The sequence below is a fragment of the Lichenostomus cassidix genome, chromosome 1Aa (genome assembly GCF_008360975.1).
Source record: "Lichenostomus cassidix isolate B80296 chromosome 1Aa, HeHo_3.0, whole genome shotgun sequence".
NCBI classification, from domain to species: domain Eukaryota; kingdom Metazoa; phylum Chordata; class Aves; order Passeriformes; family Meliphagidae; genus Lichenostomus; species Lichenostomus cassidix.
In genome coordinates, this window is record NC_139480.1 from 56,373,231 (window position 1) to 56,399,274 (window position 26,044).

The 26,044-nt window shown below is 39.2% G+C and overlaps 1 protein-coding gene across 1 annotated transcript in view; it reads left to right on the top strand.

Moving 5' to 3' along the window:
* Nucleotides 1-24,354, top strand: part of LOC146443946 (solute carrier organic anion transporter family member 1A2-like) — a 41,877-nt gene extending 17,523 nt beyond the window's left edge. The window contains exons 4-17 of the mRNA XM_085049189.1: nucleotides 11,117-11,215; nucleotides 12,275-12,416; nucleotides 13,804-13,936; nucleotides 14,652-14,758; nucleotides 15,419-15,565; nucleotides 15,874-15,972; nucleotides 16,411-16,644; nucleotides 18,685-18,849; nucleotides 19,665-19,860; nucleotides 20,701-20,866; nucleotides 21,437-21,621; nucleotides 22,170-22,234; nucleotides 23,365-23,482; nucleotides 23,621-24,354. Coding sequence (XP_084905315.1) covers nucleotides 11,117-11,215; nucleotides 12,275-12,416; nucleotides 13,804-13,936; nucleotides 14,652-14,758; nucleotides 15,419-15,565; nucleotides 15,874-15,972; nucleotides 16,411-16,644; nucleotides 18,685-18,849; nucleotides 19,665-19,860; nucleotides 20,701-20,866; nucleotides 21,437-21,621; nucleotides 22,170-22,234; nucleotides 23,365-23,482; nucleotides 23,621-23,780 — 2,016 coding nt within the window. The 3' untranslated portion in view covers nucleotides 23,781-24,354. The remainder of the gene's footprint in view (nucleotides 1-11,116; nucleotides 11,216-12,274; nucleotides 12,417-13,803; nucleotides 13,937-14,651; nucleotides 14,759-15,418; nucleotides 15,566-15,873; nucleotides 15,973-16,410; nucleotides 16,645-18,684; nucleotides 18,850-19,664; nucleotides 19,861-20,700; nucleotides 20,867-21,436; nucleotides 21,622-22,169; nucleotides 22,235-23,364; nucleotides 23,483-23,620) is intronic.
* The last annotated feature ends 1,690 nt before the right edge of the window (nucleotides 24,355-26,044 follow it).

Genomic DNA, 26,044 nt, shown 5'->3' on the forward strand with positions numbered 1-26,044 from the left:
TAGCCTTTCATTCCTTTTAAATTAAGCTGCAAAACAAAACTAAAGCATAGAATAGAGGTTTCATTGGTAGTGTCAGCACCTCTGAAAAAGTCAAAGTAGCCTGTATGGCCAAATATGAAATGAAAGGAGTAAATCGGGTTTTCTGCTGTCATTTTATATATCCTAAAATATCCAGGGCTGACATTCATGAACCTGGTTATCAGGACACTATTGTAGCCACTAAAAACTAATTGGAACATCAGAGGGAGCATAAAATCACATTAGACAATTGTGATTGAGAACCTGGATTGTTCCCTAAATTTTTCCATTTGGTTGCCAAAGTCTGAACATTTTAGCTATAATGCTCCCTTCCCAGTATTTCTTGCGATTTCTTGCGATGTTGTGTTGTTGATCTTGTGATGTTGAAAACTACAATGTTTGTACTTTCTGGTGTGTGGGGTTGTAATTTTCTACTCTTAGCACTTAAGCTGTGTGTAACTGTTTTGTTCAAAGAGTGTTTTATCAAATATGCTTTTGCTAGCACAACTTTCTTTGTTGCTCCTGTTTCATGTGGGCCATTTCAGTGCTGATAAAAATACAAAGAGCTCTTCTTGTTGATCCCAAAACTGATGTTAAATCTGAGGAGGAAATGGGTATAAAGCTGAGAAATATGTAAGAAGAGGAAAGCTAATAATTTCTTCCCCAGTGGAAAAAAAAGATGATTCAGAAATGATGGGTGTCCATCCACAGAATTGACCAGCAAATGGAAAGGAATAATTTGGGTGGTTAACAGTATTTTAAACCACTTTTTATGATGTATTTTGTTACTCAACTCACGTCACTGACAGAGCAATGATGTAGCCTCAAAGGACTATTGCTAACAATTGCCCTGAGAATGAGCTCAGCAGAGTTTGTGCTGAATCAGTGCCTATAGCTGGGAATCCCTCAAGCAAGAGAAATAAACTCCATGTGTAGATCAGAAAAGTCAGAATTAACAGCTCAGTAATTGGTGAGTTATAGTTCCCAGTGCCATTTCTACTTATATTTTATAGTGTTTTAACTGCACCCAACAATTTACCTTTGAATACAACAGAAGGTTTAACTTTTTGATTTTCTTTTCCCCTCTCTCTCCTGCAACCTGCTTCCAGAAGTTGAAAGCAAAAGCAGGACTCTCTTTTGGTTGGCAATGTCACTCTCAAGGGTTTTAGACAGTGCTAATGGTAAATGTGAATATGGAATAGAAGTAGTGTTTGTTCTTCCTTTCTGGTAACCTAAGCCATCTATTGCTCCCTGCTATGGTAATTCTCTTCAGGCACTTTCTGTAGCAATTAATATATGAAAAGGTGTTCAGGTTTCAAAGATATTGCTGGAATGTATACATGCCACTGCTACAGTAGTCTAGGGAGCTCTCTAACATGTTGTATTCATGTGTGCTTCAAAGCAGAACAAAAAGCCTTGCTAAAAGGAAGGGCAGGGTGACTACACTGAATTACAGAATCACAGAATGGTCTGGGCTGGAAGGGACCTTCAAGCTCATCCAGTGCCACCTCTGCTGCCATTGCAGGGACACCTTCCACTGTCCCAGGCTGCTCAGAGCCACATCCAGCCTGGCCTTGGACACTGCCAGGGATCCAGGGGCAGCCACAGCTTCTCTGGGCACCCTGTGCCAGGGCCTCAGCACCCTCACAGGGAACAATTCCTTCCCAATATCCAATCCACTCTCTGTCAGTGTGAAGCCTTTTCCCACTGTCCTGTCATTCCATGCTTTTGTAAAGAGTTTCTCTCCATCTTTCTTGTAGGCTCTCTTAGGTACTGGAAGGCTTCAACTGGACCACCCCAAAGCTATTGAATGACAGAATGAAGTAGCTCTAAATGGTCCTGTTAAGGAAAAAAATAGATTGAGGAATTAACCATGTGCAGAAGTACTGTTTCTGATTTACTACGTGTAACTGGGAGAATTCTCCACTCCTTCTTCCCCACCCCAGTATCTTATAAAGAGCACAGGCATCTGTAGAAGATGCAGTGAGACCAGGAACCTCCCTCCATGCTCCCCAGACTTACTCCACTGCAGATGAATCACTGGTAAATACAAAGAAAATGAAACCAGTCACCTCTTAGAGAAACTGCTGGTTTTGAAAAGAATTCTACACAGATTTATATCAGCCCCTCATACCTGATGCAGTGCATAAGTTTTAACTAAGTTTTCTTTTAAACTATCTCATTTTTAAAAAAATCAGATTTTTTTTCCCCCTCTGCAAACTGCTGCAATAGAATGACAATCTGGCTTTGTCTTGAAACACTCTGAGTCTTTTAGATGATGCTGTCTTGACAGCTCTGCTATTAATAGTGGCATTTTCCCCTGCTGTTTAAAAAGGAGAGTTGTGCTGAACTGAGAATCAGTCATGTTCGTAATAGTTTTTCATTAAGGGGAGATGCAGTCTGTGAGCTTACGTAGGAGAATTTACATTGACAATGCCATGAAACACTAATTACATTCTTTATGGCATGTCATCACACGTAGCTGCAAAGTAAGATAGCCCTTCTTCAAAAAGAAATGCAGTAGGGCTGGATTTGCAGTATGCCTGAATCATTGCATGTGTGAGTGCAAGACTTGACCTTTTCATTCTACTGTGAGATGAGAAAAGACTTTGATAGCACAAGGAACATGAATCAGTACATGAAATTGTCTCTCTACTGTAAAAAGTCATTAGAAATTCATTACAAGTTCAGCATATGCATCTGAAAATATTTAGTGGATTTTTGGTCTGTTATGGTAGTGTCTTTTGCACCAAATATTGCTGTTTCCTTCCACTTAGCAACAAATCAACTTCTGGCTGAGCTCATCCTTGATAACAGAAATCAGGAATGGTGTGAAAAACTCAGCACTTAAATGAGAGAGCTCACAAATAATTTAGGGGCTACAAGTGACATGGTTAGTTTAAGAATGGGTGTTTTTTTGCAATAAACTGTTATTGAACCAAATACCCAGTGGAAAATTGAAAGGATTTTGTTATTGCAAGGGGAAAAACATAAGGCTCTGGAACCTTTCAGTGATTAACATATTGAAATAATTTCATATTAGCACATATTGAGTCAATGAATGATAAAATTTCCATAGGACAAAGCTGAAAAGTCACCTTATGAAAGCTTTTGATTCAGAAAAGAGCCTTGTGCAGAGCAGTGGAGAGGCACAGACTTCAGGATGAGTATCTTGAAAATCCATAGGTGTTGAATACCTACTGTGTATTTAGAGTGGGTACCTTAAACTCTGCTTTCATTTCAGAGTATTCTCTGTTACATAAATTATTGTCTTCATAGGTAGTCTTCATTACTATTATTAGGTTTCTTGATTTTCAGGATTCCTACAGATTTCCACTGTGACCATGATTCTAGCGACTGTAGGCTTGATTTTGCAAGTTTTCACAGAATTCCCATGGGCTGCAAATGGCTCATTTCATTTTAGAGAGCTTTCACATTGCCACATACTGGCTGGAACTGTGTTCATGCTTTGTGGCACTGTGTTAAAAATGAGCAATGTTGGCAATGTCAAATATAATTCAATTTATGAACATTTCATACCACTTCAAGTAAATGAGGGGTTAACACATTCTTAAACTATTTTTTAAGCTGTTGTCATAAGCAGGCACAACCTTGATGGTGTTATGGATCAGTACAGCCCACTGCTTTAAGCCATATATCATCCTGTTGCCTTTTATAATACAACAGTTTGTAGAAGTTGAAAAAGCAACTGTAGAAAGAGCCATAAAAGTTATCATCATAGAGGTGAGGTATTTTTTATTAGACAGTCTTAAAGCTACACTGTTATTTGAAGTCAATACTTTAATTTTCACTGCCAAAGGAGGAAGTGTATTTTATGTACCTTTAACCTTTCTGAGAAAGAGTATCTATTTCAGGGGATCCCATGAAAATTTCCCATGTTTTAAAAATGAGGTGTTTGTAGCTAGAAAGCCCAGCTCACAGGTGCATGCCTAGGGATGTGCCTGGTTCCCAAAAGATCCTGGAGCTTCCACTCAGATGTTTCGCACCTTTTGGGACTGAGCTAACTAAGCTGTACCTAGAAAGGCCAGGAGCATCACCTTTTACCATCTATCCTGATGATATCTCTGCACACAAAACATATTGTCACACACCAAAAACCTTGTGGACTTGATGGATAGTGAAAGTGAAATGCTATCAGGTTGCATAAACCACTGATTGATGAATCATAGATAATGTCATTTTTCCAGAGGAAAAGACTCCAGAGAGACTTTGAAGCTTTGAACTGCCAGTCAACCTGCAGTACATTTGTTCCTTTAACTTCTCTCAAAGTATGTTCCTGAGACAATTTGCCTCGTTAGTGGAAAGCTGATGACCTGATCACACAACAAAGCCCTTTGTACCTTAAATAGCAGGTACTGCCCAGAAGTAAATAATTAGGTTTTCAACACTGTGAAAAGCTGTTTTGACAATTGAGACATTTATGTTTTCTAACATTTCAAACCAGAAGTTTGTACAGCAGAATATCTTCCAGACTTGCAGGAAATTTTATGAAGAATAAATAATTTTATGTCTTCATAAAATTTGCTGCACGGCTAGGAGGCATGAATATGTTTTGCTAAAACAAAAACAAAGCTTCCAAATCCATACATGTGGAAATCAATGTGCTAAAATGCTTTCTTAAGGGAGAAACTGTTATGAGAGTATCAGTGGTTTAAATAGTTATGAAACCAGACAACAATAATGTTTTGCACATATGCAGTATTATCTCCAAAGTATGTGTCTGAATGCTTTCTAGAAATGTCTATTTATTGTTCTTGTGTTCCAGGGGGAAAAATTGAGGCAATGATGAATTGAGGGGGATGAGTAGAGCCAATGGCAGAGTTGAGGATGGAAGACAGATCTGGATTTTTATTTAGCCTGTAGCTGACATGAACTCTGTTGAGGTGAGAGGGAAGGAAATCTCACTGGATGGTCAAACTAGATCTGAATTCAGACTCGAAATGGGCAGAAAGGCCTGTGTCTGTCTGTGTTTCTGCACATACAGGGGTAAACATCACCCTACTTTTTAATTAAATGCAGGTGGATACTTTTCTGCCTGGGTTGAGTAGATCACAGTCTTACCTGTGAGTCTCTTCACTGGTCACTACATTGAGACCTTGTGGCTCCTCATGATTTACCTTAGTTTGGTATAAACACTGCCTAAATAAATACATTTTTTATTAAAGCAGAATCAGTTAAATTATCATATCTTTCTTTTTTTTTGCATCCTTCTTCTCTTTCTTTTGAGAATGTAGGCTCCCAAAATCTTTTGAGCAAGGTTTTTTTAATTTCTGCAGATGGTGGGATGGCTATGAGCAGGTGAAAGGAGAGAAAATGTTGTGAAAGAGTCTTTGTTGTTAGATTCCTAGGCTCAGTTTTGCTGGTCTGTTGGAAGGTTAAAATTTGCAGTGAAGCTTTTGGAGTGTGTAGTCAGATCAGGACACAGCCCTGAGAAAAGAATTCTGTGCTGTTCTTGTAAGAAATTCTCCCTCTTAGCCTCCATTTGCCTGGGAGGTCCATGGCTATGCAGCTATCACAGCTCTGCATTGCCAGAGAAGCAGATCTAAGCAGATACTACTGAGAAATAAAATGGTTTTAAACATTGCTCTGAATCCAGCTCTGATGGGGGAAATGACAGTGAACCTATTGTGTGTCATGAAATCCTTCTCTGGTTTGCCATGCCATGTCCCATGGGATGCAACCCATGGCTGCTGCAGTTCTGTGGAGATACAGTTCTTATTCCCAGTTTCTCATGGATTAGAAATGCTTGCTGACAACTACAGTGCTGGGAAAGAGCAACTTGGTCCTGAATGCTTTCAAAACAATGTTTTGCATCTGGAGTGAGGGCAGAAATGTCTTCTGTATTTTGTAGGTAAATAATCATGGCATATAACATTTAGGCTAGGACCAGTAATTGTACTCTGCATTTTTCACTGAGAAATGTTGCTGCTTTCCACAAGAACACTGTTTATCTATTTGAATTTCCTGTGAATTTACACAAGCAGCTGTAATGGGGTCCTGACCTTAGGCTGCGAGATGCTGGCTGACAGGATTTTTGTTCCTTGGCCAAGAGGAATAGATCTAGAATGACATAAAGAGAGATAACCAGGACAAGTGTCAGCTGACCTGATTTTTATCTGTCTAAAAATCAGTTATCCAGGCTAAGCTAGGCTTTTGAGACTTCCAAATCAAAGGGAAAAAAGAAGAACCTCCAGGGAGGTTCTTCCTCCCACTTATTTTAGACAGCTGTCTTAAAATGGGATAAATTACTCTCTGGAAATATCTGCCTCTAATGCCTATTGTGGGACTCTGGATGAGGATCTTCAACAAAACTACTTGCTAAGAATAGGGTATACCTGATTCTGTACAAATACTTGATGTTCTCAAGGTATTTTCCTTGTATTGAAGCATTTGAATGAGTAGAGCTACCCCTCAAACAAGACCTATCCAGACAGGATAAAATACTTGTAGTTTCTCAGTTTCTCAAACAGAAGGTTGGTTATGCAGGAAATAGAGAACTTAGTGAGAATATGGCCTTTAGCAGAAACCCCATGCAGAAGAAGGGAATTCTGTATGCTAAGACATCACAGACTCTCTATAATGCTTTATTACCCATGAATTAATCACAATTGAGAACAATGGTGAATTCCCTATGTATTGAATTTTACATACATTTACTGAATATTAAACTGTGCATTTATGAACATATGATAATTTCATATATCTACTCCTCTCTTCTTGGAGAGGTATTTAATTTGTACCTGTTGCAAATTATAAATCACTTGAACTGCTTCTTAAAATAGCCTCTGTGTTAATTTTTCTGCTATGGAAATAAGTATTTAAAGGAAAATTTGAAGTGCTTGCTACAAGGTGGTGTTTATTTGATTGGAAATTTTTTTTTCCTCTTTTGTAATTCCTTTGCTGGGTCTGAATCTTCATTCTTACTTGCCCTGAGCTGAAATTATCATTGAACAAAATAATGTTACAGAGGCTGTAGAATTACACAGTCCTGTATGTGATATTACTATGATACTATACTATGATACTATAATCTCATCAAAGTTTATTTCTTGGTTATTTATTTATTAATTTATTAAATTTGAAGACAATGGCTTTTATTTCCCCATTTTGCCTTTTGCAGTGGGCCCTAGCCTCACAGCTCAGACCATAACTTTTTGCCTTACTATTTCATCAGAGGATTTTTTAATTTTCCAAAAGTGGCAGTGAGTAAGTGAAGAAAATGTAAAATGCAAGAAAACTTTTGAAATAACTTAGGAAGTAATAAGAATTTACCTCAGATTTTTGTCAGGCATCAATGATGAAAATATACTTTCTGTTTCTAGTTAAGATGTATAAGCCAAATCCTAATATAGGCAGCCATCAAGTGTGGTTTGGAGACAGTTAGGAAGAGAAAACAGAAAGCAGTGCTATAGTTCTAACAAAATGCCTATTTTCTTAGGAAGTATGGGGCATTTCACATATTAGAAGCATGTAAACAGCTTTTTACTTGAAAGTTTTTCTGATGTGTGAGAACTGAGAAAGTACCATATCAGAAATTCAGGTTTTCATTAATCCCAATCCCACCCTCACCACGTTTTACACATGGCATTTAGGATTTTGGTGTGCATTAGTAGTTCTTTCGGGGAGGGAGACAAACACAAGGGTCAACAAGAGACTTAAGGTCACAAATGAAAGCTGTCTCAACACCAATACTTGAAGGTGTATCTACTGATTCTTAGATGTAATGTCTGATGGACTTAATCAAAGTCAAATTCTCTCTTCTTGTCATGTTGACTAGAACTGTTTTGTGCTTGGTCAAACTGCTCTCTGATTTTGTAACATCCAATAATCAATAACAAAATCTCCTTCACCTCTTCCCTTCTGACCTTGTGTCACCCCTTGCCAGAGCTCCACCCAGCCTGTAAATTGACACACTTCTGTGCACTCTTAAAGTTCCTTTCTCGCTTATGAGTGTTTTTTTGGGTGTCTTCAGCGGGCAGGAGTGTCAGCATTTCATGCTCAGACATCTGGCACAGATGTAGCCCTTGACCTTTTTCTTGGCAGGGAAGACAAAGAGATGGGCTTAATTTACCTTTTAAGAACAATCCATGTCTGTCACATCTGAGTGAGTACTCTAAAGTGCACTGCTGAAACTGTTTGGCAAAACCACAAGTTTGGCCCCATACTAGGTTAATTTTCAACGATGTAGTCAAAGTTCAAGTGTGCCATATCAGTGATTTCTTGCAGAAGCTTTTTCAAAACTGTAAGTGCCTAATTGTTTTGCCATGAGAATATTTTCCTTTGTCTCAGTCTAACATTAGTGTAATTGCATTTGAGTAACAATTTGAACTATACCTAGTAAAACAAGATTTCAAAAAGCTTTTTGCAAGCAGAAAAATAAATTAGTTAAAAATTCTGATGCCATAATTGCTCTCTGAATCATTAACGTTTTGTGGTTTTTAACCCTGTTGGTAAATAAAACAAAGATGTAGCAGTCTATCTATATGACTAAGCTGAGCTAAATGGAAGATGAATTTTGCATTGAAAATAGGATGTCCTCTTGGGACTTGGACAGGGCAACTTGCAAAACATTGCATCAGCTTTTAAATCCAGGTATTTGGGTGCTTTTTTTCTTTTTATTAGCTAGCTAGAGTGAAATGCGATTTAAAACTATAAAAGTTGCTGGGTTTGTGTGGGAAAAATGGGTCCAAACTGATGTCTCAATGCTTGCCTGCCTGCTGCTGCCAGCTGCACCAATCCAGCCTGTTTTGGTGCACACAGCAAGGATCTGCTTTGGTTTTCAGCCAGCCTTGTTCAGCCCAGCTTACCTCGGGTGCAGTGTGTCCTACAGCTGCTTTGACCTGCCTCACTGAGTGACAAATCTTTGTGCTCTGTGCAAAGTGGGTGTCCTCTGGCCACTACTTTGTCCTTCTGGCTGCCTCTGGACATCTAGTCAGGCAGTGGAGATGACTGGAAGAGGCAGTTGTGGTGCCATTGCCAGCCTCTTAGCCTGCCATTAATATGTCACCAACTCAGCACAGAAGTGGAAGGAGGAATTTTACTGCCCTCTTCCCTGGGATTTCAGTGAACATTGTAGGCTTGGGATTCAGCTGCAGGTTTACATGACAGCTGGTAGGCCAGTCAGAACCCCAGGGCAAACCTTAGCATAACTATATTTTAATAGAACTGTATTTTAATAATGTATTTCTGCCTGATTAATGAGTTAAGAGGTTTGGAGGTGAGTGTGAAGAGCCAAGAGTGTAAACAAGGTGTACAGAGGCAAGTACAAGCAAGAGGCGTGTACAGTGGAGAGCAGGTAGATGGGAGGAGTGGGAGAATGCCTGTTTCTTTAGGCACAGAAATGATAGTTAAATTCCAACCTGGATTTAAAGTGTGGTGTGGATGAACCTGAGCTGAGGGAGTTGTGCACTTGTGTCTTTGATGGTTTAGGCTGTTAGTCTGTGTTGGCTTCAGCTCCATTTGATGAAGTGTGACCACAAATAATATAAAGTTGGGGAAAGTAATTTCAGAAACGTAGCCGGAAACAATAATTCTTTCTACTTTGTTATTCAATTAATAACCTTAATAATCTTCCCAGCAAAAAACTGATTGAAACACTATTTTTCCCTGTCATAATTTATGCTCAGAGGGAAGGTATGAATAGGTGAAGGCAAACAATGCTGTTTTGCCTTCTGCAATGTCAGGAGCAGTGTGATGTGTCTGACTCCACAAGTGAGATGGTAACAGGTTGCTGCCTGGGATCTTGTAGCACCAGAAGGGAAAACCTGCAGTTAGCCAGATGATGTTCCCTGTGTGTGACAGTGAAATGCAGGGACTGTACAGTAAGGGAAGGAATCCCTTTGCCAGGTCCTAGGAGCAGAAGAGGATGGACATAGGGGGCTGCTGTGATGTTTTGGTGTTGCTGGTGGCCTTCAGAGAAATGCAGTATTTAAGTAAGGCATAAACAATTCCCTGGGATATAAATGTTTATTCCAAATTGCAAATAAAGTACAAAGCTGTACAAGCACAGTTTAGTGCTGAGATTGAACACAGTTTGTGAGCAAAGCAGAAATACAAACTATATATCTATCATAGCTGTCTGAGTGTTGGTCACCTACAATTACTTGTAAAGTATTCCAGGAATGCTGTAATAATGCATTATGCTTTTAAAAATTGGAATTGAGAAGGTAGCTATAGAAGGAGTTAATGCCTGTGAATTTGCTAGGAATCAAGTTAGTTAGGAAACACATTTGAGAGGATTAACATTGTTGTAGAAATTAATGTTTGAAGAGATTGGCCAGGAGGGTGCTGGGTTGAAGAATTTGAAAGGTAATTCAGCCCAAGCTTGCTCCCCAGCCCTGGATCCATGAAGTGGAAAACACAGAGAAGAGCAGGTGCTGCAGGATCACACTTGGAAAGTGTATCCAAGACGAAAAGCAGAGGAAAGTAAGCTGTATCCATCCTGACTATAAGGTAGGGCTCTGACTTGCCCTGGTTTCCTTCAGCTTTCTCCATTAGGCAGCAGGGAACTGTATTGTATAACTTGATTTAATGGAGTCTTTGCAGGAGTCCTTAGAATGAAATCTGTTTGACTCATTGTGCAAACCCCCAGGATGTGCAGGGGTTTTACAGGTAAGTATATCCAAGTCCCTGCAATATATTGCTTCTTCTTTGAACAAATGTTTCGATTATATGTAAAATGTTAAGAAAGCAGGTGGCTCAGCACTACGAGACACTCTAATCATCAAGTTGAGATGGAGATAAGTAAAAGTAGGCAGACAAATAAAGAGGAATGGTTTTGAAAATCTTGGGAGGGGAAGTAGAATGGAGTCTGTTTTGTTTCCATTTAGAACTTGAATAGGTCTGGTGATTTTGGTTTTATTTTGTCTCCCTTTAATTTCAATGCCAAGAGATTAATCTCTGTATTCTGATCAAGTTGCTTCATTTAGAATAAAGTAGGCTTTGTTGGAATCCAGCTTGCAGTTATTTAAGGAAAATTCTACTCCTAGAAGGAGCAAAATATTTTTGCAAACATGGGACAAAACCCTTTGTTCTTTTCTCTCTTCTTTTTCAACACTGTAATGGGATGACTGGACAGACTCAGAAACAGACATCAGTATCAATTCAAAAAGGCAACATGAAGGAACCTGAGAAGCCACATGCAGAGGACAAATTCTGCTGCATTTCCAAGCTGAAGGTACAGCAATATTTTAGTGATTTTGTCGGAACACACAACTGGAATTGCTTGTATTTACAGTGTTTTGGTAGAAGTTACAGCCTAGACTAAATTAATGGATGAGTTGTTCTTTTCTACCCTTAATGCCCTAACCAAGGTCAAGCTAGTTTGTAAACAGCTGTGCTGGTTTTTGTTCTCCCTGAACTTTACACTCTCTGATGTGATTTTGGTTGATTGCTGCTTTGAAGCTCCACCACTGACTTTGTGCAATCCCCCCAGTCCAATATCCCCTTTCTTCTTAAAACTGTGAAATGAGCCTTGCTGACTGTGATGTGGCAGTAAAAATTGGCTGTTGATGTTGAATAGTAATTCAGGTTGGCAAGAAATGCTGTAAAAGCATTTTAAAATAGCTTGGTTTTCATAGTAATTAAAAATCCAAATAAATTTCTTTTGCTTTTAAGCAAAAGCAGCAGATGTATTTAAAGATAATATTGATTTCATTTCATAAATGCTATTTGTAAAAACGCCTGAAGTTAAAAGGATTTGAATACAACTGCATTCATTCATTTTAATATTTTTGCTGTCAGTGGCTGCTAATTGTTCTGTAAAAAGGACAAGTTATTACTCTTTTTGGTTGAAATTTCTTATTCTGGGCTCATGACTTTTGCTGAGATGGGAGAGCAAATCCTGGACTGAGTAATTTGGCCAAAGGAAGTGATCTTAGTTCTGCCAGCAATTTGTCATTCAGATGAACAGAGGGTGGGAAGGTCCTGCAGATGGCAACCTTGCAGCAGACACAGTGCTGCCTTGGCTGGGCAAATGGGGCTTGGGCTTTCTGAAGAGAGTCCTGCTCAGTTAGGAAAGGTGAAGAACAAAATACATTGTTGTTGTTTTTTAAATTGCTTGTTTGCTTAGTGAAGCCATAAACGTAGAAAAGAACAGATGATGGGATTTACCCACATATCAGTGGAACAGCACTGCTCACTTTTCAGATGGAAGCACACCTTCAGTGGAGGAAATAACCATGGAAAAATCCTAAATATGTAATTTTGAATTCTTCATGCATTCTTCCCTTCCCAGGTGTTTCTGCTGGCACTGTCGCTTGCATTCCTTGGGAAAACAATGTCTGGAGCTTACATGAACAGCATGTACACACAGATAGAGAAACAATTTAATATCCCAGCTTCTTTAGTGGGCATCATTAATGGAAGCTTTGAAATTGGTAATCTTCATTTTAATATTTTGGATTCTTTGAAAATGTTGTATGTGGTCTGACCATGTATTAGTGACTCTCATTTACTCACAATTACTGTATGTGACACTAGTGGCCAACTCTGTCATTCCATTTGAGCTGACACATAACCATTTCACACCTTGGAAACTAATAGGACCACTGAAATGAGGAAGTTTAAGTCTAAAAACTGGTTCAGCTAATTTCTGCACTACCAGAAGATATGACACAGCAACTAGTGAAATAGAACTAGTTTATGTACAACTAGTTTATGAGCTTTGTATTGAATCTTTCTGAAGAAAACAAAAAAACAACCAAGTAAACTTTGAATTTAAGGCCATATTTAGCATTTTACAGTTCCTTTAATCAGAGTTGGCTGGAGTGGATGGTGAATCCTTACCTAAACTCAATAATATTTCAAGATTTTGTACCTGCACAACTATACCTGCAAAGAAAGTTTCCAATTCTACTTTTAGTGCCCCTTACCTTGCCTGTCAGTAAGTTTTATTGCCCAGTGGTAAGTTTAAATGTGCATCTTTAAGTGTCATTCAAGCCACTAGTTCAATACAGTCTGTTTAGAAATTATGCATAAAAAAGGCATTGTCTTCTTTTGGAGCATGATGCTCATCACTCAGAGACATGATTTTGTTCTTCTGACAAAAAGATCACAAAATTAGTAGGTGCACAATTACTAAATTGCTATTTTTATGGGGCCTGATTCATAACATGAAGCTTGATTCTTTTCTTAGTTGCATAGCAATAAATGAATAGGGAAAATCAACTGATTCTGAAGTGAAAGTGGAGGAGAGGAAAATGAAGATTTTTAGAACATTTGTGTTTTTTAATTGTGCTAGGTATAAAAACCTGTATTTTTTTAATCTCAAGTGATTACTGTAATTAATATTACTTACTATTCCCCTTTTTTGTGTGATTGTCATCTTGTGTTCATTGTTTTCACTACAAAAACACTAGGAGATACATTTCTGTATTTCCCTATACATTACAAAATAGAGTGTCCTAGGGATATAACTTCCTAAAACAGCTATTATTCTGCAGTCCCAGGGCCTGATTTTTATGCAAAATAGTGAGAAGTTTCTTCTCTACATAGGTGCACTCAGAAATCTCTGTCACTGTGACCTCTTTTCCATTCTCCCTTTTATTCTCATGTTCTTTTCATGTGATGTAACTCTTCCAAAAAAAGATCACACATAGCAGGAAATTACTGCACCATGTAGGCAGTTCCCTGTCTAGTGACAGTTTTTACAAGACAAGAAAAGAAACAGATGTTGAGATCACAAGGTACACTCAAATTTGTGTTGCACTTTCAAAGATCCATGCATGCCTTGGTTTGTAAATGTGAACCAGGTTCTCTTTGCAGGTAACCTGCTGCTGATAGCATTTGTGAGCTACTTTGGAGCAAAGCTTCACAGGCCCAGAATAATTGCTTTGGGCTGCACAATTCTGTCATTTGGATGCCTTTTGATATCACTTCCTCATTTTCTGTTTGGAAGGTGAGTGTTTTGCTTGGCTCACAGCAGCTTCTGTGATCCTTACTTGCATTAATCTATACATCCTTCACAATGAGTGTGTGGCATATTGAGGGAGATGTTGAGCATGGATTCAATAGGATCATTGCAGAGCAATTGGTTTGGTTTTGTTTTGCTTCTGAGCTGGCTTCAAAAGGCAGTCATCAGTTCCTGAGGAGAGTCACCCCTCTGGTGAGCACCTTCCCTTGCCTTTGCCTTCATCCTTTTCCTACCCCTTGTGTGGCATCTCCCATGAAACTGTGGGCTGGGATACTGTCACTTTAGATTAACAGCTTGGATGGGCAATAGAAGGTGATATTTAAACATCTCTTGGTCTGTCTGGAGTCTGGATGACAGGTCATACCTGATCAGTGTTGGCAAGGCCTGTACCAACCATAATGATTCTTCAACTACTTTTTGATGATTTTTGCTTGGCTTAAAAAAATAATAATGTGAGCTTGTCTAAGATTTAATCAGCAAAGTATTTTTTGATCCTTCAGTCTTGTTGTGTCCAGTGTGGAACGGCCCTGACAGCTTTCATGGCTGTCTGACTCTGTTCAGTTAGCTTTTGATGTGGGTTCTCTTCTTACTACAGCTACACACTCTTCTTTTAGGCAGCTCCATTATTAAATACAGGCACATGAAGTGTTTCTCATGTGTATCCTCTTGACCTGTGCATGTTTTCCTGTGATTCCAACAGGTATCGTATTGAGAGCAGCATTTCACAACTGGAAAATGTTTCAGTGATGCCTCTGTGCCTTGTTAATCAAAGCTTGTCCTCTTTGCCTACAGAGGAGCCATCAATAGGTATGACTTTTCCTACTAATACTTTTTTCTGTGTCTATAATGTCTAAGTAAATAGGTTTTTTTTTTTATTAGCATCACTTCAAGGTCCTGCTTTTGATCAGTACTTTTTGAAAGCATTGAAACTAGAGGTCAGGAAATTTCCTGGCCTTTGTGTTTCTTTGGTCTGTGACTCCAGAGCTAAAACATTTTTTCATGCAGTTTTCACAGTATCCAAGCAGTTTAATTAACATCCCAGGCAGTTCACTTTGGAATGTATAACACCAGCTTGCTCTCACAAATGTTCCTATTTTTGACCTGAAATGCTATGATACCATGAGGAGGTGGGAAGCATATCTCAACAATGGGTAAGAGGCATCAGGATGCCTTTTTGTTGTAGCACACAGGAAATAAAAGAATGAAAAACAGAGCTACAACTAAAATAAGATCTCACTGCCCTGTAGAGAAAATAGTTTAAACTAGGCTAAAACATATCTGTGAGACTGAAACACGGATGTGCACTAGGAATGTGCATGCAAAGGAACTACTGGTAAGTCAAAGGGCTCAGAGGACAGGACTACCCACCAAAGTTTAAGCTGTTCATCAAATCTTTGTCTTTGTCTCCAGATTTTCATTAATAGTTGTGATTAAAACCTTCATCCTGACTTCTTGTTTTATTCACAGGATGTGATAAAGAGCCTGGGTCCTTGCTGTGGATATTTGTGATGGTTGGAAACATAGTGCGAGGCATGGGCGAAACTCCCATCATGCCTTTGGGCATTTCCTATTTGGAGGATTTTGCCAAAGCAGAGAATTCTCCTTTCTACCTGGGTAAATCTCCCCTACTGGGATGACTCCCCTCCTCCAAACACACACACAAACAAAAGCAAAGCAAAAGAAAGGATTAGTATGACTCCCTTCAGTCCAATAAAGGAAGACAGAAAACAGAAATTACTTCCTTATCAAAATAATGATATCGTAGAACTTGTAATTTAACCAGAGATAAACTTGTTGAAATTAGGCCATTTTTAGGTGCAAATGCCTTTTCAGTAGAGCTGTCCTAACCATGTGGAACAATTCCAAGAAGATAAGTATGTCTGGGTTCTAATTTTGGATGTTTTCTCTTTTTCCTACTCTAGCATGTCTACATACAGCAACTGTAATCGGCCCTTTCCTTGGTTTATTGTTGGCATCATTCTGTGCAGAGCTGTTTGTTGACGTTGGATCAGTAGGTGCAGGTAATGGGTGAATATATAAAATCTTATTTTTAAGTCTGTAATGGTGTATTTCTCAGAGCTAAAAGATGTTTCTTTGCTAATATGTGTTAATCTTGCCTGACTTTGCTCATGGTTTTTTTATTTTTAGAATGGATGATCGGTGTATAATATTCAACTCACACATACACAAATCAATCTGCTTATAAATTATTTGATGAACAGTTGTGTCATCTGGTTTAACATAGGAAAAGAGTAGAATTAATTTAATATAAACCATTGAAATTTGCCAGAAAAATTAGCAACATTAGAAAAGAAGACTGGAGATTATTTTCCTTCACGAGCTTCATTTTAAGAATCATGAAAATGCTTTTATATCAGAGAAAACTAGGAAAACACAAAATAACAGCAAAGAATGTTTCTGAAGTGATCCAAGATGTATGGTTGTGTGTTTTATTATAGATGAAATAACTATAACAGCTACTGATGCCCGCTGGGTTGGAGCGTGGTGGCTGGGCATTTTGATTTGTGCACTGCTGAATCTTCTCGTGGGAATACCATTTTGGTTTTTGCCCAAGTCACTTGTGAAGGAAGGTGAAACCAATGAACCTGAGGGGACAAGTGAAAAAAGCCCTGCACCATTGCAAGAAAATGATAAAAATGAAGCCAAACAGACCATGTACGAAATTGCTAAAGGCAAGTTACGTTGGATTTCCTTCTTGCTTTGGTCCTAAGGTGTGAACTCTGTGTATTTGTGTAATTAAAGATGGGTCCAAGATATGCAATACCTACTCTGTTTTCATGTCTCTGTAGTTCAAAGGATTTGTGCAGGGATTTAAAATAGCTTCTTGCAGAGGAAGAAAGTTGATTTTATAGCTCCAGGATCTGGGTTCCTTCTATTTCTCCTCCTGCTCTTCAGGTGTATGTAGATCTTTTCTTCCCATGAGAGGGTTAAAGCACAGAAATCTTGTAGTTAATATTGCAACTCAGGGAGCTGGGGATGAGTTGCAGATACTCCTTGCTTGTACCCCACATTGACTGTGCAGAAAAGCAGAAATCCGACATAAACCTTGTGCATTTCTTACGTCCAACTGAAAGACCTCAAAAGGAATTGACAGGTGCTTAAATGTCTCATAAACACTGAATTACTGTTGCACAAAGATGTATTCGACTCACATTTATTCATGTTACCACTGGCAGCTTTCAAATCTGTGGGCTTTCAAATCTATACATCTGTATATAGATTTTAAGAGGCTATTGTTTAGCTTCCTTATTTGTGCTGGTTGGAAATGTAAGGGAATAAAATATGTCAAAGGCTGTGATCTTCAGAGTAGTGTCCTGATCCTGTCCTGCTCAGGGCCCTCTGACAGGACCTTCATTTTCAGAAAGTAAATCCATGCTGTTTCCAATATCTTGCCTGATATTGCAACTTCACTTTGGTAAACTCAGCATCTCTTCCTGCTGTCATGTAGCCTTAAATGAATCCTTGAATAAAACTCTATTTTGGTGAGGCAAGGTTCCTAGCTCAGGTGGGGGTCCTTAGTGCTCCAGGGTCCCTTCAGGGCTTATGTTTTCAGCATCATTCCCTCCCTGTGCTGATCTGAGTGTTCACTGCCCCTGAATATCCTGAATGCAGACTCTTTTCATTTCACGGAATAGTTGAGGTTGCAAGGGACTTCTGGAGGTCATTTGCTCCAACCCCCTGATCAAGCAAGACCATTTACAGCCAGGACATATTCAGACAACTTTTTAAGTTGAAATTTGATGCTTTTATAGTTAAAAATAACCTAAAATAAAATTAATTTAATAAAAATTAAATTTCCTTAGGAAGCTCTGATTAAAAATGTCTCTGCATGTGTAAATAATGCAATCTGTTTATAGTGTTTCTAACATTGGACTCATTTTTGCAAGATTTGCATACAGATCCTCTTCTAATAAGGTTCATGCATACCTCTGAAAGATATACACCCATCCTGAGTGGGGCCCACTTTCAGTGAGGCCCAGCCATTGTTCTGTAGATGCTTGTATTCATCTGCAGAGTTTCTTGACAATAGCTCAGCACATTAATTAACAGAGAACATTAGACAAAGGGGAATTGTGGGGCTTTTCTTATGGTTCAGATCCTGACTTAATGGGCATTACGCAGAGAAAAGACCTGTGTAAATTAGTTTCTCAGATGCTTACTTGGCTGAAGACTGGCTGATACAGACTTTGAGAGGATGGTGGGACTGATTGTGGTCACAGCTCTCCTCAGCCTCTTCTGCCCCAGCAGCAAAACCTAAAATCAGTGTTCAGGTCTCTGGGGGCAGCTTGTTAAAATAGGAAAGGGGTAGAATTAATAATAAAGCTGTGGCTCTCTAGTGCATTTGCACCCCTTTGCATGCCAGGTGCAGGACAGGGGGTTTGGTGAATCCTCTGAGAACATGAGATGAGAGAAAAAGGAGGAAAGATGGGGCAGTAGCTGCTGCTGATGCTGCCATTTATTATATTTCTATGAGCAACAGCTGCACTGGTGTGCATGTGTGAGTGAGAGGGTGTTTTGGGTACAGGAGACATGTTCAGGTACCCTGGGCTAACCAAGGAATCTCTGGCCTGTGGAGTCTGGCAAAGCACAAGATTTAGCCTGATCCAGTTCAGGACCATTTCTGTTGCCCTCTTTCCCCCTCAGCCATGCTCAGCAATGGGTCATTCTTTCCATAATGCATCACACTAACTCATGGCCTTATTTCATTCCAGATTTCATCCCCTTCCTCAAGGCTCTGTTTCACAACCCTGTGTATATGTTATTTATATGCATAACCGTGTTACAGTTCAGTGCCTTCGATGGCATGATATCCTTCATGCCCAAATATCTGGAACAGCAGTTTGGAAAATCTGCATCAGATGCCATCTTTTTAATTGGTATGTTTGCATTCTGCTTTGCTCTGTTCTACCAAGTAGTGATGTCTCTCTTCCAATTATCTATATTTTTACATATATAGGTATATTCATGTGGATTTACATATACATACTAAGGTTAAATGCTTCTGCAGGTGAGAGATATCACACTACAAAGCATTTCTAAATATTCATGCATTTGCTGCTAAACATCTCCTAATTTTTTGTGTAGAATTTTATAATCTACTTCCCATCTTTTGAATTGGCTCAGAAAACTCAGCTGATATGAAACCAAGCCACGTGATGTTTGTGTAAAACCACTTCCAACATGCTTTTCAATCAGAATTTGCTTCATTAAAGTATCAATCAGCAAAGAAGTGTGAGAACACCTTCAGTAATCTCATCTCAAAACTGAGTTTGTTCCTCCTTTCTGTGATGCTCAGAGTGCATTAAGATGTACCCACTAGCTTACTAGCTGTTGAGTTCCTCAGTCAGCTGGAGAGGCTGGATTGAAGCCATCTCTTTTTTCAAGTTGGACCTAGGTGCAACTCTAGATTGGAATTTTCCAATCAATAATTTCAGTCCTATCCTGTAGCTCCGTCCCCGAGCAGTTCTCACCTGCTGTTGACTTTGGCAGAGGTTTTGGGTGTGAAAGAAAATTAGTAGAGACCCATTTCTGATTGTAGTCAAATTATTCAGTCACAGGCACTGTTTAAGTCTTTGCCAAACACAGTCTTCCCTTACAGCAGCTTTAGTAGCTCCTTCTTTAGCTACCTTATAGTAGAGTAGCCTTGATGGTCTCCTTTATTTTAACATGGAAGTTTCACTTGTTTAAATAGGTGTTTACAACTTACCAGTTCTATGCGTTGGGTATTTTTCTGGAGGCTTATTCATGAAGAAATTCAAGATAAATATCTATCAGGCTGCGAACATAGCATTTTGGGTATCTTTACTGGAATACCTTCTCTACTTCGCTGCCTATTGGACTGTCTGTGATACCTCACCAGTTGCTGGTCTAACAGTTTCCTATCAAGGGTACGTTCTTTGAGACTCGAGAGGACTTCAGTCGAAAGACACTGGGATGGTTTTTCTGGTCAAGAATCAGCCAGGGGCTCCATTTCAGTTTCCTACTCTAAATTCTCAAGGCTTTTTGCTTGCATGAGACAGTAGGTCTATCTTCTGTTATCCCTGTTTCAAACGATAAAAGCGTATTTAAAAAGATATCCACGTCAAGACTCGTGCAATTGCAGGTCCATATTAATTGTTTTATTAATATAATTAGTCAAGTAATGTAACTGCAGGTGCAAATAAAAAAGTGTTGGTCAAATTAGACACAGATGAGTGCAATTTCACAATAAGAGAGGAAAAAAATCCCCTTTTTAATCTTACACTGGTTTACTTGAATTTGATTCCTATCAAGATATTGGAGGATATTTTTCTGCAGTTTCTTGATTTGAAGCCTGCCATTAATCATTGGGAATCACAGCATGGTTTGGGTTGGAAGGGACCTTAAAGATCCTCTATTTCCAACTCCCCTGCTGTGGGCAGGGACACCTGCCACCAGACCAGGTTGTGTAGTGTGTCTGTGAAATGAACATGGAGGTGTAGAGGCAACACTTATGGACAATCCAGAACATACATGCCATAGATGAGAAAAATGCTGTAGGGTATGCATACCTGATTTACAATATTAATGTAATATAATACAATTCAGTCATGCCTTAGAAAGATAGAAAGACATGACTCCAGGGTAGGACTGTGTAGGACTGGGTCCTGATTCAACACCTGAGCTAGAATAGAATTTTAAGCATTGCAAAGTGCTACTGTGGGTATTTCATTACTGAAATATTTATTCATCTTCTAAATGTGTTTCAGGATAGAGCAAGTTTCATATGCAGAAACTACTCTACTGGCTGCCTGCAACATGGATTGTGATTGCCCACTTAAAATATGGGACCCTGTTTGTGGGAGCAATGGAATCACTTATGTGTCACCTTGTCTTGCTGGGTGTAAATCCTCAAGAGGAACTGGAAGGAGTGTGGTAAATCCTACATTTTATTGTACTGTAACTATGGAATATACTAGGTGAGAAATACTTTTACCAATATAGGGTGGGGAATATCCGTGCATGTACATTTAATTGAATATATAAGGTGAGAGATTTGAACAAATTCATTGAGTAGCATCAGACATTTCAAACTGAACATGAAAAATAGTTTAAGTTAAAAATATAATGAAGAAGAATCCTTCTCTGCTAAGAACTGAAGGAACCTTAAATGCTTAACATGGAATGAGAAATTATTCTGAAGGTACTGCCAGGTGGAAACCTTAGTGCCCAAGAACATTTCAGCCAAAATGAAAGTCTACAGGATGGACTTAATAATCTCTTTTATCCAGTAGATTTAAACAAGTAACCAGGTATTACAGAACTTTTGTCCTCACACACAGGGGATGGCTGGAACTCTGCCTGGCAGACAGGGAGAGAGTGCAGTGCTGCACATGAGTGACAAACTCAAGTGCAAGAGACAACGAGCTGGGTGCCAACAGTGTGGGTTTGCCACTCAGTGTGTGAGTTTGGACAATTTGTTTGATTAAAATTCTCTTTTGACAGGTATTTGAAAACTGCACCTGTGTTGCAGCCTCAGGGTTTTCATCTCAAAATGTCTCTGCAACTCTGGGCCAGTGTGATGGACATGAAAACTGTGAGAAGATGCTCCATTATTTTTTAATATTGTCATTAGTCTGCAGCTTCATTTTTTCCTTAGCAGCCATGCCTGGATACATGGTCTTAATAAGGTACAGTAAAATTTCCTTATCTTAAGAAATCTACTAGACTTTTTATTCTGAGGTTTTAATTCTCCAGGGAATTAAAAGTTGCTTAGTTAGAGTTTGGAAGGAGGAAGAGCAGAAAAATCTCATGCCATTTCTATGCTGTTAAAATTTATTGTCATGTCAGCTTTTAATCTGATGTTGCTTCTGGCTATCAACTTTATCCTGAATCAATGCAGGACCACTGAGCTAGGGCATTGGGATAGTGAGAGGTGTGTGACACCCATGTGTTCATCAACCACATGAACATGATGTGGATTCAGACACAACCACCCTGCACTTTGTGTTGGCCTCACTACAAGTGGATGATACCTTGACAGTAGCTTTTCCTGTTGTCCCAGATAAGGAACTTTTCAGCAAATATCACCTAATGAGCATAATGAAATCTTTCAACCCATGCCTAATTAGAATGGTTTTTGGCCTAATGTGATGAAGAACTTGGTTTTAAAAAAGGGTTAAACATCTCTTATTAATGTCACCTCTACTAATAAGTGCACAATGCAATTATCATGCAGGTCTCTGAAGCCTGAAGAGAAGTCGTTTGGAGTGGGCATCCATGGACTAGCTTCACGAGTATTTGGTAAGAAAATATCTAACACAGCTCAGAGGCACAGTTAGGGCTGACCTAGAGTTAGAGAAGGTCCCATCAGGGCTCTGGGCATGGCACAGGAGTCAGTGCTTCTGTGGAGTGCCTTTGATCAGAAAGAACTGAGGGTTTTTTTACAGATTTGGGCAGTATGGCAAATTAGAATACCTTGCAGTTCCCATTTTTTTTTTATACTGGGTAATAGGCTGGTATCTTAACCCATTTAGTTTAACCCCATTCAGGAACTAAGTACTGCATATTCTCTTATTCTCCTCCCACATGGAAGAGGGAGGAGAGCTGGAAAAAAAGTAGAACAACCAGCTTTAGAGAAGAATAGTTTAGTAATGTAAATAAAGTAAAATATAATAACAATAGGAAAAATAGAGAGAGGAATTTAACACAAGAAAGAAAAGTGATGCAGAATAAAATAGTTTGTGATCTGCTGACCAATACCCATCTCCGAGCAGCAGTGGGTCCCTCCCTGCCACTTTTCTCCAGACCATACACTAAGCATGACATTCCAGTTATGGAACATCCCTTTGGCCAATTTGGGGCAGCTGTGCTGGCCATGCTCCCCCTGGGTTCCTGTACAGCTCCTCACTGACAGAGCACAAGACATGGAAAAATCCTCAATGTAAGCACTCCTTAGCAGCAACTGAAACATCAGTGTGAGATCAACGTTATTTTCATATTAAATCCAAAACACAGCACTGTACCAGCTGCTGAGAAGAAAATTGACTGTATTCCAGTAGAAACCAGGACAGGGGACTACATCTGCTGCTCATTGGAAAGCCACTTGGCATTCCTTTGCGCTTGCTTATTGTTTATGGTTATTGAACACAGCATTGCCTCTCACTGATGAGAGAAAATGTTGAGCTCTGAATAGGAATCACAGTCCATACTGTGGCATGTGGATATTGTTTAGCAGGCAGCAGGAACAAAAATCTTTGGCTGAGGGTAGGTGGACAAGGAAGAAGAGAGACCCTAAGATATGTAGAGGCTGTGGCTCATGCTGCAAGAGGACAGGACAGATGGACAGGTGACAAACTGCACATGCTCAGCAGTGTAGCTGATAACCAGAAGAAAATTGCTGTTCACAAAAATGTTATTAATATTCTTTTTAGCTGGAATTCCATCTCCCATTTATTTTGGAGCTTTGATAGATACCACTTGCTTGAAGTGGGGTGCTATGTCTTGTGGTGGAGAAGGAGCATGTAGGATGTATGATATTGTCACATACAGGTATATTTTCTATTTTAATTTCTCCTTCTTACTCTGTTATTACATGCATAGAGACGTGATTTTATGCACTGTTCGATGTATAGTTTTATCCTTGTTTTACAAATGCATATATTTAATGAAAATTATAATTTATTTCAGGTGGCTCTATCTTGGCCTGCCAGCAGTCTTGCGTGGAGTGTCCTACATCCCAAGTACCCTAATTCTTCTCATTTTAAAGAAGAAATTGAAATCTGAAAAGCCAGTCTTATTAAATGCCCCAGTAGAAATGCAGGATAAAGAACAAGAAGCAGTGAAATAGCATTTCAAAGAAGGACATGATGGGAAAAAACCATTGCAGTGTAAATATTGGATATATCCTTGTGAAAAATTTTGTACTTTAACTAATGAACACTTGGACAGAGATTAATAGAATTACACATAGTTGTATCCTAATTATATTATAAAAGTATCTGTTTGTAAACTCAAGGCATGGGAAAAATATGTTTGGTGCAAAAGAACAAGGATTAGAAATAAAAAAACTTATGAAATGGCAGGTGTGAGTTGTCTGAGCAAAGGAGGATGAAGCAGAAACATGTGTTCAGTCCTATTTCACAGAAAATAGTGAGTATTTTGCAACTGACTCCAAGTGATGCCAGATTCCATCATGGAATTTTCTGAAGGTTTCTGTCAGTCTCTCTGATTGACTGTAGACAGGACTTGTGGCTTCTTCAGGCCCCAGTTATCCATAAATTTGTTTAATGATATTGTTAGTCCTTTCAGGCAAGGATTGTTTGTTATTCTGCATAGTATAGGTGGTCAATATGTTGGAAACCTGGTTTGTGACGTGGCCTGGGTGTTGTGGTAATAAATAAAAAAATTACATTCTTAAAAAATGGTGTGTTATGGTGATGTTTTAAGATTTGCATAGAGTATTGACAAGGAAAGGTCCTCAGGATTCATTACTTCAGTAACCTGCTGCCCTGGGATGTCTTAAATCTCTTAGGAAAAAAACTCTAAATGTCTCAGGTTTAAAAAAAAAAAAAAAAAAAAAGGTAAAGAAACCCCTGCTGATTTATGTCCAACAAGGTGTCTCTGTGGCTCAGTGCATCCATGTTCAGCTTCTAATTCAGCACTGCCTCATATTTGGCCCCAGTGCAGAGGACCCTTAGGTCTGTCTGCAGATGTCTGAGCAATAATTTCTTGAGGCTTTTTATTTCAGGTCCTGGCTGTTATTCCCTTCTGCACAAGGCATGGAGGGAGCTTGTGGAACTACCTCAGACCTGTGCTCCAGCACCTGCAAGTATTTCCCACTTATTTATTCTACATGGCACAGACCTGCTCCCATTTAAACCATCTGGGACCTTCTGCAGCCACCAAAACATGAAAAGGATATTTTGCCACTGTAGTTCATTAGTTCAGTTATTAGTTCAGTTATCTCTTTACTTCAAGGTGTCCCATTGGCACCATATGTGTGTGTTTGCTTGGAATTGCTTCCTGTCTTTGTGGAATCAGTGAGAAAAACTGATTTCTTCCCACAGAGCAGGAAATCCACTCCAGAATTTAAAGTTTCTTCAAATATGGTCCTTAAAATGAATTCTCTTGAAAAGATCTGTCATAGCCCCTGTGTCCCCTTGTATTGGATGATAGAGCTGAACAGGTACAACATGAGGAAGGGGAAAGGAAGAAAAGACAAACATGATGGAATCCAGGAAAAGAGCAGAACAGAGAACACAGTTCCCTATTAAGCCACAGATCTTTCAGAAGCTTTGTGGACATTTGAAGCTGATTTTGAGCATTGTTCTTGCTAGCATGGGGCACTCATTGAAAGCCATAATTCTTCCTTGTGGTTATATTCCTCCAAAGCTGGAGTTAAAAATCCTTTGCAGACATTTAGTCACGGCTTGGTGCCAAGGTAACCTGGGAAACATGAAAAGTTACAGAGCACCAGAATTTCACAGCTGTAGGAAACAAAAGAGCTTTGTTAAATGGGCAAATCTGTGCCACTTAAATGGAGCACTGCCAAAGGGTCAGACCTAGTTAACTCACTGTGTTTTGAAGTGGAAGGAAGCAGATAGGAATGTTTCCAAGTTTTAAAATTAGCATTTCAGCAGGAACGTTTCCAAGTCAGAAATTTAGCATTTCAGTAGACACATGAACGTTGTGTTTAATTGCTCTGGTTCATCGGCCTGAGAAGGCAGCAGGGACAAAAGGCACCTTCCCCAGGGGCTCTGAGCCATGACCCTGCTGCCCACACTGTCATCCAGGTGGGTGATGCCTCCTTTGAGAAGCTTCTGGGCATAAGGCTGTGGTGGGAACATTGCTTCTCCACAGCAAAACCAGGAAACAGAGAGCGTGGGTTGTGCCAAGGTGATCCTCATAAATCCTGGATGATATGCCATACCTGCTACAACAGGCATTCCTAGAATTGGATTGGGAGGTTAGAAGGTTACTCTCAAAGCTAGTCCTTCATATGTAAAGCCATGCCTTAGACTGAATTCCTTCAAGTTTTAACATGCTTACCTTGATTCAACGAACCATTTAAACACATAATTAAAAATGAGAGGCCTTATTGATGTTTATTAA